The sequence below is a fragment of the Xenopus laevis genome, chromosome 3S (genome assembly GCF_017654675.1).
Source record: "Xenopus laevis strain J_2021 chromosome 3S, Xenopus_laevis_v10.1, whole genome shotgun sequence".
In the NCBI taxonomy this organism is placed as follows: domain Eukaryota; kingdom Metazoa; phylum Chordata; class Amphibia; order Anura; family Pipidae; genus Xenopus; species Xenopus laevis.
In genome coordinates this window covers 3,451,185-3,464,662 of record NC_054376.1, presented here as the reverse complement: position 1 = coordinate 3,464,662, position 13,478 = coordinate 3,451,185, and the positions used below count along the sequence as shown (strand labels likewise).

Below are 13,478 nucleotides of genomic sequence, written 5' to 3'. Positions count from 1 at the left end.
AAATTGGACTGCCTGTATTCCAGTATGTTCAGAACATTGAGAGGATGCTGGGAGTTGTAATGGGATAATGTAAGTGTATAATATATAGGCACAGCCCCCCATCTTTCGCCAGAATAAAACAATGTTTTTATAACTGTTTGGTAGCCAATAAGTCAATTTATGCTGAATTGTGCTTAGTACAGGGAATACCTATGCTGCCATAGTTTTATGGGATCTCTCTGTACAGACTATGAGCAAACTTAGGGACTGTTCCTGCTGAATTGTGCTTAGTACAGGGAATACCTATGTACCATAGTTTTATGGGATCTCTCTGTACAGACTATGAGCAAACTTAGGGGCTGTTCCTGCTGAATTGTGCTTAGTACAGGGGAATTACCTATGCTGCCATAGTTTTATGGGATCTCTCTGTACAGACTATGAGCAAATGTAGGGGGCTGTTGCTGCTGAATTGTGCTTGAGTCTGGTGGAGTCTGACCATTATAAAAGAAAGGGTGGGGGCAATATGGAGAAAATGGAGCCCCTGGAGAAATAAACAATTTCATATGAGAATAAAGATATGGCAAGGCCCTTATAATTCGAGGTCTCTATATAAATAATCAGGAGTGCCCCTATAATTATAATCAGATTAGGAAGAGCAGAATTAATATCCTCTAATCAGAATACTATATTGATCGCTATGGGAGGGAGGCACCTGCAATAAAAACCTATACTGAGGCGGCTGCTCCAATCTAAGAAAAACTAGAAAAAAAATAGTAATACTTCCAAAAAAAATAGGACGGGTGCCCTTATAATAACCCCATTGTGATCAATCAGGGGCCGAGCCTATGATTATAATATTCCCATGAGGAGGAGGCAGTGCGCTGCTATAATAAACTTATAATAAAGAGAAGGGGGCGTGGCGCTATCGGGGCCGCTTTGCGATTGGCCGGGGAGGAGTTTCCCACAATGCCCCGCTCTCCCCCAGGGATGCTGCGAGAGCCGCGCCTCCTCCATTTGCAGCGAGTGGGAACTGAGATCTGTCTGTGCCCGGGACTCCCCGCGCCTCCCCCGGCCCGGCACAGACATGAACCCGCCGCCCGATGGAGCCCAGGACCTGAGCGGATGCCGGGGAGCCGAGGGAGGGCAGGACACGGCCGGGGAAACAGCTGTGCAAGAGCCGGGGAGCAGGGACGAGTCGGTGGAGGAGAAGCTCCGGAGTCTGACCTTCCGCAAACAACTGTCATACAGGTAATACAGGTGTATAGGCAGCAGGTTATCCCTTATAATACATCAGAGTTCCCTGTATAACTCAGCCTGCAGCCTTGTGCCTTTATATGGTCACTGAACAACCCCTCAGTGACTTCTAATATCCTTATCATTTACAGTAGGGGGTACATTATCCCTTATAATACATGAGTGATACTCAGAGTTCCCTGTATAACTCAGCCTGCAGCCTTGTGCCTTTATATGGTCACTGAACAACCCCTCAGTGACTTCTAATATCCTTATCATTTACAGTAGGGGGTACATTATCCCTTATAATACATGAGTGATACTCAGAGTTCCCTGTATAACTCAGCCTGCAGCCTTGTGCCTTTATATGGTCACTGAACAACCCCTCAGTGACTTCTAATATCCTTATCATTTACAGTAGGGGGTACATTATCCCTTATAATACATGAGTGATACTCAGAGTTCCCTGTATAACTCAGCCTGCAGCCTTGTGCCTTTATATGGTCACAGAACAACCCCTCAGTGACTTCTAATATCCTTATCATTTACAGTAGGGGGTACATTATCCCTTATAATACATGAGTGATACTCAGAGTTCCCTGTATAACTCAGCCTGCAGCCTTGTGCCTTTATATGGTCACAGAACAACCCCTCAGTGACTTCTAATATCCTTATCATTTACAGTAGGGGGTACATTATCCCTTATAATACATGAGTGATACTCAGAGTTCCCTGTATAACTCAGCCTGCAGCCTTGTGCCTTTATATGGTCACAGAACAACCCCTCAGTGACTTCTAATATCCTTATCATTTACAGTAGGGGGTACATTATCCCTTATAATACATGAGTGATACTCAGAGTTCCCTGTATAACTCAGCCTGCAGCCTTGTGCCTTTATATGGTCACTGAACAACCCCTCAGTGACTTCTAATATCCTTATCATTTACAGTAGGGGGTACATTATCCCTTATAATACATGAGTGATACTCAGAGTTCCCTGTATAACTCAGCCTGCAGCCTTGTGCCTTTATATGGTCACTGAACAACCCCTCAGTGACTTCTAATATCCTTATCATTTACAGTAGGGGGTACATTATCCCTTATAATACATGAGTGATACTCAGAGTTCCCTGTATAACTCAGCCTGCAGCCTTGTGCCTTTATATGGTCACAGAACAACCCCTCAGTGACTTCTAATATCCTTATCATTTACAGTAGGGGGTACATTATCCCTTATAATACATGAGTGATACTCAGAGTTCCCTGTATAACTCAGCCTGCAGCCTTGTGCCTTTATATGGTCACAGAACAACCCCTCAGTGACTTCTAATATCCTTATCATTTACAGTAGGGGGTACATTATCCCTTATAATACATGAGTGATACTCAGAGTTCCCTGTATAACTCAGCCTGCAGCCTTGTGCCTTTATATGGTCACAGAACAACCCCTCAGTGACTTCTAATATCCTTATCATTTACAGTAGGGGGTACATTATCCCTTATAATACATGAGTTATACTCAGAGTTCCCTGTATAACTCAGCCTGTAGCCTTGTGCCTTTATATGGTCACAGAACAACCCCTCAGTGACTTCTAATATCCTTATCATTTACAGTAGGGGGTACATTATCCCTTATAATACATGAGTGATACTCAGAGTTCCCTGTATAACTCAGCCTGCAGCCTTGTGCCTTTATATGGTCACAGAACAACCCCCTCAGTGACTTCTAATATCCTTATCATTTACAGTAGGGGGTACATTATCCCTTATAATACATGAGTGATACTCAGAGTTCCCTGTATAACTCAGCCTGCAGCCTTGTGCCTTTATATGGTCACAGAACAACCCCTCAGTGACTTCTAATATCCTTATCATTTACAGTAGGGGGTACATTATCCCTTATAATACATGAGTTATACTCAGAGTTCCCTGTATAACTCAGCCTGTAGCCTTGTGCCTTTATATGGTCACAGGACCCCTCAGTGACTTCTAATCTCCTTATCAATACCAAGTACAGAGGTAGGGGCTGACAGACTGTAGGTGAGGAGAGTTTAGGGGGAGAGATAGGAGTGTGACGGAGATAATTACTATACAAGTGTAGGTGGGAAAGTGTGGGGGAATCACTCACAGGCGAGGGGGGGGCAGCTGATAATTGAATTCTAGAGACAGAAGGGTTAATAGTTGAGCAGCCCCACTAGGCAAGGAAAGGGTGTATAGTGGGCTCTGCTCGTTACCTTATGATAAAACCATCCATTTCCATTAATAAAGGGGGTACTGGGTCCTTAATGTGAAATAAAGGTTTTAGACTTTGAATATGGGGGGAGGGAAGGAATTTGATTCTGTTACATGAGACTTCCTCAAATACTGCCTCACTGAGCATGATGGGACTTTATTAACAGTAACTTGACGGCTGTAATATGTTTCTCACCTGCAGCATTTGTTATAATTATATTTATATACACAGATCCTATCTGATCCCCATTGTAAGCAGCAGTCCTGTCCTGCTTTATGGCAGCTGAGATTCTAGCTATCTGTATAACAGAACATTCTGTCCCAGTGGCTGCACAGATCCTATCTGATCCCCATTGTAAGCAGCAGTCCTGTCCTGCTTTATGGCAGCTGAGATTCTAGCTATCTGTATAACAGAACATTCTGTCCCAGTGGCTGCACAGATCCTATCTGATCCCCATTGTAAGCAGCAGTCCTGTCCTGCTTTATGGCAGCTGAGATTCTAGCTATCTGTATAACAGAACATTCTGTCCCAGTGGCTGCACAGATCCTATCTGATCCCCATTGTAAGCAGCAGTCCTGTCCTGCTTTATGGCAGCTGAGATTCTAGCTATCTGTATAACAGAACATTCTGTCCCAGTGGCTGCACAGATCCTATCTGATCCCCATTGTAAGCAGCAGTCCTGTCCTGCTTTATGGCAGCTGAGATTCTAGCTATCTGTATAACAGAACATTCTGTCCCAGTGGCTGCACAGATCCTATCTGATCCCCATTGTAAGCAGCAGTCCTGTCCTGCTTTATGGCAGCTGAGATTCTAGCACTAGATAGTAATAGAGGAAACTCTTAAAATCTGTTATGCTATATACATTATCTCTTTTCTGCCTTATGAGGTCACAGATCATCATGATGTCATACTGTTTGTGTCCCGTCACGTGACCTCCGGTGTTAAACTGCTTCTCTCTATAACCAGGCAGGTATTGGTTTCCCTATTTGTCTCCATTCGCCACGGCTCCTATTAATAGACAGCGCAGCTCACACTCCGTTGGTTACACTGTTGCCTTTGCTTGAGAATGGTATCACTTCCCCTTTATCACATGGGCAGCGCCGGATTTCATTTCTGGGCGCCCCTAGGCCGCGCGGTCCGACCAGGTGGCCGCGCGGTCCGACTAGGTGGCCGCGTGGTCCTAGCGCCCGCCTTCCCAGCGCGCCAGCGAAAAAACGCTGGCGCAGCTGGTGTAGTTGAACGGGGACGCGAACGTCCCCATAATGCGGCTGGGCGGCATGCCGCCCCTATTTTTTTGCCGCCCTAGGCCCAGGGCCTATGCGGCCTTGCTGCAAATCCGGGCCTGCACATGGGCTGAATATAATAAATGCAGAGCAATCTGTTCTCTCATTCAAGTGACTGGCTAATGTTGACTATAAGGACATTGTAATGATTCAGTATCGATCATTCTGGGGCCCTGTCTCTAGGGGGCCCTTTCTGTGTTTCCCGTTGGGGCCCGATGATGATGATGATATGACTCTGTTCTTTCTAAACTCATTTATTGGATGTTTAGCCATAAACATTGCGGCTTCCCTGAGGGATAATTCTGCTTGTGGAGAGGGGATCACTTTCCATGTCTGAAGCTGATATTCGAGTGGTTCTGGCGTCTCGCTGTCCCATTGATGCGTTGCTTGTGGGCACTGAAGCAAAACCTCTGTATACTGGGTGGGTTTCACTCATGGAACAGTGTCGTCTCTTTCTGTCCTTGTCTTGTTGCTGTCCGTTCTTTTCCAGCTCTGTTAATCAGCGGATTTATTGTATATAGTTCCAGGAGTCAGAACCAGTAGTGCAGAGAGACTCCTGAAACAATGGAGCAGAAGCAGCTGATAAACGGACCTGACTACGAGGGTCCACTCTCACATTGTCCAACTGGCCATTTAAAGGGGTTGTTCCAATTTAAATGAACTGTTAGTCTGATGTAGAGAGGGATATTCTGAGACAATTTGCAGTTGGTTTTCATTTTTTATTATTTGTGGTTTTTGAGTTATTTAGCTTTTTATTCAGCAGCTCTCCAGTTTGTAATTTCAGCCATCTGGTTGCTAGGGTCCAAATTTCCCTAGCAACCATGCACTGATTTGAATAAGAGACGGGAATATGAGCAGTAGAGGCCTGAATAGAAAGATGAGGAATAAAAAGTAACAATAACAATACATTTGTAGCCTTTCAGAGTATTTTTTTTTAGATGGGGTCAGTGACCCCCATTTGAGAGCTGTGATTAAACTTTGAAATTACTACGTCTTTATTAAGACATAACTCTGCCTGCCCTCCTCTTCAGAAAAGGTGACAGGGCGTTGATCCATTGTGCGGTGCTCGATTTCTCCCCCCTGACTATATCTTATAAGGAAGGCAGGGAGGAGCAATCGAGTGCCGCACAATGGATCGCCGGCGCGCAAACAGAGTTTCGGTAAGTTATTTCTTAATAAAGACTTAGCAAGTTTAATTTGTATTAATTTGTATTGTATTTGTGTTTTTTTTTAGTTGTATACTAACGAATTAAAAAAAATTGATGTTACTGGTCCTTTAAGGGACCCACTAGAGGAATTATAGACATTGGAAATGGAATAGGTGTCATGTATGGGGGAAATAAGAAAGGGCTGATGGGATTGATCCTTGGTTGGGGCCCACTAGCAGATCAACTGAAACACTTCCAGGCCAACCCACCAATCAACAGTGCAAGCAATGACAGGGTTAATCACTACAATTAATTCAGTAGGGGGATGGCAGGGCAATAGTCTGCTCGATCATTATACAGAGGTTGATTTATTACTATTATTATTATTGTGTATTGTGTCAACCCTCCAGCTGCTGTAAAACTATAACTCTCACCGTCCTCTGGCTGGGAGTAATAAGGCAACAGCTAGAGGCCTGTGAGTGCAGAATGATAGACATTTAATAAATATATGCAAATTTGAAAATAAATGCAATTTAAAATAAATATATATCATTGTTGAATATATAATATACACATAAGGCACATACAGTTTTATAACCTTTAGTTTACCTTTAAATCCTTAAACCCTTGTATTAGTCTTTTATGCAGCTGCATTGAGCGATCAGCCCCCTCTCTGCCCGTGTGCTCCGAATACAAAGGAACCTGTGGCCTATACTTTGACTCCATATAAAGCCTCCCTGCTATAAATAGATTCCAGCTTCTATAAATAGCCCCGTGCATCCTATAGAAACATTCTGTAATCTTGTAAATAATCCTGACTCAGACCCCCCCCTGGACAATCATCTCTGTCACTCATTGAACAACCCGTAGCGTTTGATTGGCTGCTGTTTTATTGGGCAACTTTACATCACGTGAGACTCACACGTCAACCAATTACAATATACAGATACTGTACATGAAACAATTGGGGTAACAGTCACCCTGCTATAGTTCCAGGGGTACCCAGGGCACAAATAAACACTCACCCCAAATCTCCCCCTAACTGACCTTCAGACTGGGCCCCCTTAGCTCATAACAAGGTTACAGATATATAGAAACATTGGGGTGTCACCCTGCTATAGTTCCAGGGGTACCCAGGGTACAAATAAACACTCACCCCAAATCTCCCCCTAACTGACCTTCAGACTGGGCCCCCTTAGCTCATAACAAGGTTACAGATATATAGAAACATTGGGGTGTCACCCTGCTATAGTTCCAGGGGTACCCAGGGCACAAATAAGCACTCACCCCAAATCTCCCCATAACTGGCCTTCAGACTGAGCCCCCTTAGCTCATAACAAGGTTACAAATATATAGAAACATTGGGGTGTCACCCTGCTATAGTTCCAGGGGTACCCAGGGCACAAATAAACACTCACCCCAAATCTCCCCCTAACTGGCCTTCAGACTGGGCCCCCTTAGCTCATAACAAGGTTACAGATATATAGAAACATTGGGGTGTCACCCTGCTATAGTTCCAGGGGTACCCAGGGCACAAATAAACACTCACCCCAAATCTCCCCCTAACTGACCTTCACACTGTGCCCCCTTAGCTCATAACAAGGTTACAGATATATAGAAACATTGGGGTGTCACCCTGCTATAGTTCCAGGGGTACCCAGTGTACAAATAAACACTCACCCCAGATCTCCCCCTAACTGACCTTCAGACTGGGCCCCCTTAGCTCATAACAAGGTTACAGATATATAGAAACATTGGGGTGTCACCCTGCTATAGTTCCAGGGGTACCCAGGGTAAAAATAAACACTCACCCCAAATCTCCCCCTAACTGACCTTCAGACTGGGCCCCCTTAGCTCATAACAAGGTTACAGATATATAGAAACATTGGGGTGTCACCCTGCTATAGTTCCAGGGGTACCCAGGGCAGAAATAAGCAGTCACCCCAAATCTCACCTTCAGGCTCTACCACCACCCACTACTAGAGACCCCACTGCTGATTCTGTCGAGTGCCATTAGACTGTATTTCATTTATTCCCGGGGGGATGAGCTGCTTGTGTTTACACTAAATAGCAGTCTAATTACCTTTACCTGTAATTCCCGGCACCCCAGAGATCGCTGTAATTGTATTAAATCTCTGCTCTACTCCAACACCAGGAACCCTGCAACGCATGCTAATGTGCCACAACCTGAGTATTAGTATTATGTACTTATCCAGGAAAGAGCCCTAATACTCTGTAATTAAAATAACAAAATAAAGTAAAAAGGATATTTATTTTCCTCCCCTTAACTAATGGGAACAAAAGGGAACATTTTAATCAGTATCAAAGAGTGCTGCATTCCTTTAAAGGAAAACTATACCCCCCAAACAATGTAGGTCTCTATTAAAAGATACTGAGTAAAACAGCTCATGTGTAAAAGCCTGCTTCATGTAAATGAACCATTATCATAATAATATACTTTTTTAGTAGTATGTGCCATTGGGTAATCATAAATAGAAAATTGCCATTTTAAAAAATAAGGGCCGCCCCCTGGGATCATAGGATTCACTGTGCACACATACAAACCACATGTAAGGTCACATGAGCCAATTAACAGACAGAGTTCTGCCTTTTGCTTCCTCACTTCTTCCTGTTACAGTTAGTGTTGTAGTATTTCTGGTCAGGTGATCTCTGAGGCAGCACAGATAGAGTCACGAAATGGTGGTTCAAGGCAAGAGATGTAAAAGGGCAATATTTATGTAAATATATATTCCAGTTTGGGAAGATTCTTTAATATGTCATTCAATTTGATATAATCTATCTGTTGCTTAAGTTTTCATTTTGGGGGTATAGTTTTCCTTTAAATAATCTTAAAGTATTTATAGAAGGTCTACTCTTCCTTTGAAAATCAGAGGATAAATACAAATATACAGAGAAGGAATGTTCTGGGCACACAATAAGCTATACCCTCATACTGTACTGTCTAAGGGAATCAATATGGCACCTCCTCCTCCCATATGTATAAATACAAATATACAGAGAAGGAATGTTCTGGGCACACAATTAGCTATACCCTCATACTGTACTGTCTAAGGGAATCAATATGGCACCTCCTCCTCCCATATGTATAAATACAAATATACAGAGAAGGAATGTTCTGGGCACACAATAAGCTATACCCTCATACTGTACTGTCTAAGGGAATCAATATGGCACCTCCTCCTCCCATATGTATAAATACAAATATACAGAGAAGGAATGTTCTGGGCACACAATAAGCTATACCCTCATACTGTACTGTCTAAGGGAATCAATATGGCACCTCCTCCTCCCATATGTATTAATACAAATATACAGAGAAGGAATGTTCTGGGCACACAATAAGCTATAACCTCATACTGTACTGTCTAAGGGAATCAATATGGCACCTCCTCCTCCCATATGTATAAATACAAATATACAGAGAAGGAATGTTCCGGGCACACAATAAGCTATACCCTCATACTGTACTGTCTAAGGGAATCAATATGGCACCTCCTCCTCCCATATGTATAAATACAAATATACAGAGAAGGAATGTTCTGGGCACACAATAAGCTATACCCTCATACTGTACTGTCTAAGGGAATCAATATGGCACCTCCTCCTCCCATATGTATAAATACAAATATACAGAGAAGGAATGTTCTGGGCACACAATAAGCTATACCCTCATACTGTACTGTCTAAGGGAATCAATATGGCACCTCCTCCTCCCATATGTATAAATACAAATATACAGAGAAGGAATGTTCTGGGCACACAATAAACTATACCCTCATACTGTACTGTCTAAGGGAATCAATATGGCACCTCCCTCCTCCCATATGTATAAATACAAATATACAGGGGAGCTCAGAGCAGGGAAGAAATGATAGTGGGCCTGAAACATCTGCTGCTTTTCTTATTTAATCATAGCGTTTTTTTTTAAGTTCATGAGAGTTGGTAAAAATACAGTGTCAAGTGTGGGGTGAATCCAACATACTGTGTCTTACAAAATAAAATGTTATTATATTTGATGTAGAATAGCAGAATATCCATTTACCTTATAGTCCCACCCACTGCTCAAGTTACAGACTCTCTGCCTCTCCCCCTGTAGGCTTCCATCAGAGTGTTCTAGCCCCACCCATTGTTTGAGTCACAGACTCACTATACCTCCCCCTGTAAGTATCCATCAGTGTCTAGTCCCACCCACTGCTTGATTTACTGACTTATATTTATGGGGCGGTAAAAATACACTGTCAAGTGTGGGGTGAATCCAACATACTTCTTGTAATAAAATAAAATGGTATTTGAAGAATAGAATAGTATGGCAGAATATTTTTTTAGGAACACTATTGCTATTTCCCTTACCTTCTTGTTCTACTCACTGGTTGAGTTACAGACTCCATACCCCATCCTCTGTAAGCAGGCCCGGATTTGCGGCAAGGCCGCATAGGCCCGGGCCTAGGGCAGCAAAAAAATAGGTGCGGCATGCCGCCCAGCCGCATTATGGGGACACGTGCGTCCCCATTCATTTACAGCAGCTGCGCCGGCGTTTTTTCGCCGGCGCGCTGGGAAAGTGAGGTGAGGTGGGCGCTAGGACAGCGCGGCCGCCTGGTCGGACCGCGCGGCCTAGGGGCGCGCCTCAGTGAAATCCGGCGCTGCCTGTAAAATGCCATTAGAATGTTCAAATCCCGCCTACTGCTTGAGTCACAGACTCCCTTCCCCTTCCCCCTATAATCTTCAATCAGAGTGTTCTAGTCCCACCCACTGCTTGAGTCACAGACTCACCGTGCCTCTCCATATAATCTGCCTGCAGAGTGTTCTAATCCCACCACAGCTTGAGTCACAGACTCTCTGTCCCACTATAAGATTCTATCAAAGTGTTCTAATCCCACCACAGCTTGAGTCACAGACTCTCTGTCCCACTATAAGATTCAATCGGAGTGTTCTAATCTCACCCACTGCTTGAGTCACAGACTCTCTGTCCCACTATAAGATTCAATCGGAGTGTTCTAATCCCACCCACTGCTTGAGTCACAGACTCTCTGTCCCACTATAAGATTCTATCAAAGTGTTCTAATCCCACCCACTGCTTGAGTCACAGACTCTCTGTCCCACTATAAGATTGTATCAGAGTGTTCTAATCCCACCACAGCTTGAGTCACAGACTCTCTGTCCCACTATAAGATTCTATCAAAGTGTTCTAATCCCACCCACTGCTTGAGTCACAGACTCTCTGTCCCACTATAAGATTCTATCAAAGTGTTCTAATCCCACCCACTGCTTGAGTCACAGACTCTCTGTCCCACTATAAGATTCAATCGGAGTGTTCTAATCTCACCCACTGCTTGAGTCACAGACTCTCTGTCCCACTATAAGATTCAATCGGAGTGTTCTAATCCCACCCACTGCTTGAGTCACAGACTCTCTGTCCCAGTATAAGATTGTATCAGAGTGTTCTAATCCCACCCACTGCTTGAGTCACAGACTCTCTGTCCCACTATAAGATTGTATCAGAGTGTTCTAATCCCACCCACTGCTTGAGTCACAGACTCTCTGTCCCACTATAAAATTCTATCGGAGTGTTCTAATCCCACCCACTGCTTGAGTCACAGACTCTCTGTCCCACTATAAAATTCTATCGGAGTGTTCTAATCCCACCCACTGCTTGAGTCACAGACTCTCTGTCCCACTATAAGATTCTATCGGAGTGTTCTAATCCCACCCACTGCTTGAGTCACAGACTCTCTGTCCCACTATAAGATTCTATCGGAGTGTTCTAATCCCACCCACTGCTTGAGTCACAGACTCTCTGTCCCACTATAAGATTCTATCGGAGTGTTCTAATCCCACCCACTGCTTGAGTCACAGACTCTATGTCCCACTATAAGATTCTATCGGAGTGTTCTAATCCCACCCACCGCTTGAGTCACAGACTCTCTGTCCCACTATAAAATTCTATCAGAGTGTTCTAATCCCACCCACTGCTTGAGTCACAGACTCGAGGCTGCTTACAGTTTAAGACACAGGACTATGGTTCACAGGTAAAGCTTACGATTTTTTAAATTTAAAAATAAACTAATAATCAAAATAGAGCAGTTCTGAACTATTAGAGAAAGCAAAGCTTATTCATATATTATTGGGCATCAAATAGATTTAGTTAGGATGATTGAGTTACTAATGCCCCATAGACAGGAGCCAACCTGTTTCCCACTTCAGGACCACGGAGAGCGAGAGTGATAGTTCAGTACCACGGACGGCTCCCCAGCAGGGTCAGCACCTTGGAAAGCTCCGTAGCTTGTGTACCTGCCTTTTCTCTTGCAGCAGAGATGGATCAATAGTTCCTTGTGGGATTCTTTAGAAATTAACACTTTCACGGCACGTCAGAGAACATTCCATCGGGGCAGGAGCTGGGCTCTTGGGTTCCTATATAGCAAATAAGGCCCTGCCCAATCTTCTCTTTGCCTAATGATGTCTTCACTCTCACCTCTTTACCCCCTTATATTTTGGGCGATTTAAATGTCCAGCATGACGCCTTGTCTGTGTTTTTACATCTTCCTTCAACCTCTAATTTGAGATCGGCTTCTTTCATGGATTATCCACATTTTCCCTCTCCCCTGCTGGGAGGTATCAGCATTTTCTTCTCCCATCAAGTCATTTGCACCGTGGGCTGCTGAGCTGAGTGATGATCACTTTGAAGTTTGTGTTGGCTGCTATGGAGAGAACAAAAATTAACCAACACAATAGAATATACAGTGCCAACATATTTCACAGCCCTGTACAGAGATTATATATCAACCCCTGACCCAAAGGAGCTTACAGTCTAACGGCCCTATCCCATTCACACAAACTAGGGTCAGTTTTATCAGGAGCCAGTGAACCCGTCTGCATTTATTTGGGTTGTGGGACTTCTGTGGATCCAATCTCAGTCTCTACTCTCTTTGGCTGTTGCGGTTTGATAGTAGCTCTGAATGTATCATCAAATATTTACTTTGTTTGAGAGTTGGGCTTAAAGATTTCCATTAGATCTCTTGCCTGAGACTAGACGCAGAATATTGACTCGCTCTAAACACTGCGTTTTGTGGCATTTCATGTAAAGTTTTCACAGTCAATAAATATTAAGATGTTTTTACTCATAACCTGTACAGAGATATGCGATAAAACTATGGCATCATAGTTATTCCCCTTTACTAAGCAAAATTCAGTAGGAACATTCCCTAAGTTTGCTCATAGTCTGTACAGAGAAAGGGAATCAAGATGGCACCCCCTCCTCCCATATGTGTAAATACAAATATACAGAGAAGGAATGTTCTGGGCACACAATAAGCTATACCCTCATACTGTACTGTCTAAGGGAATCAATATGGCACCTCCTCCCATATGTATAAATACAAATATACAGAGAAGGAATGTTCTGGGCACACAATAAGCTATACCCTCATACGGTACTGTCTAAGGGAATCAATATGGCACCTCCTCCTCCCATATGTATAAATACAAATATACAGAGAAGGAATGTTCTGGGCACACAATAAGCTATACCCTCATACTGTACGGTAAGGGAATCAATATGGCACCTCCTCCTCCCATATGTATAA

At 43.6% G+C, this 13,478-nt stretch overlaps 1 protein-coding gene across 10 annotated transcripts in view; it reads left to right on the top strand.

Moving 5' to 3' along the window:
• Positions 1-387: 387 nt before the first annotated feature.
• Positions 388-13,478, top strand: part of LOC108712247 (diacylglycerol kinase iota) — a 90,681-nt gene continuing 77,590 nt past the window's right edge. For 4 of the 10 annotated variants that reach the window (XM_041587887.1, XM_041587890.1, XM_041587886.1 and 1 more), the window contains exon 1: positions 388-1,227. In XM_041587887.1, coding sequence (XP_041443821.1) covers positions 1,064-1,227 — 164 coding nt within the window. In that variant the 5' untranslated portion in view covers positions 388-1,063. The remainder of the gene's footprint in view (positions 1,228-13,478) is intronic. The other 6 variants (XM_041587881.1, XM_041587882.1, XM_041587883.1 and 3 more) reach the window with 2 other exon arrangements.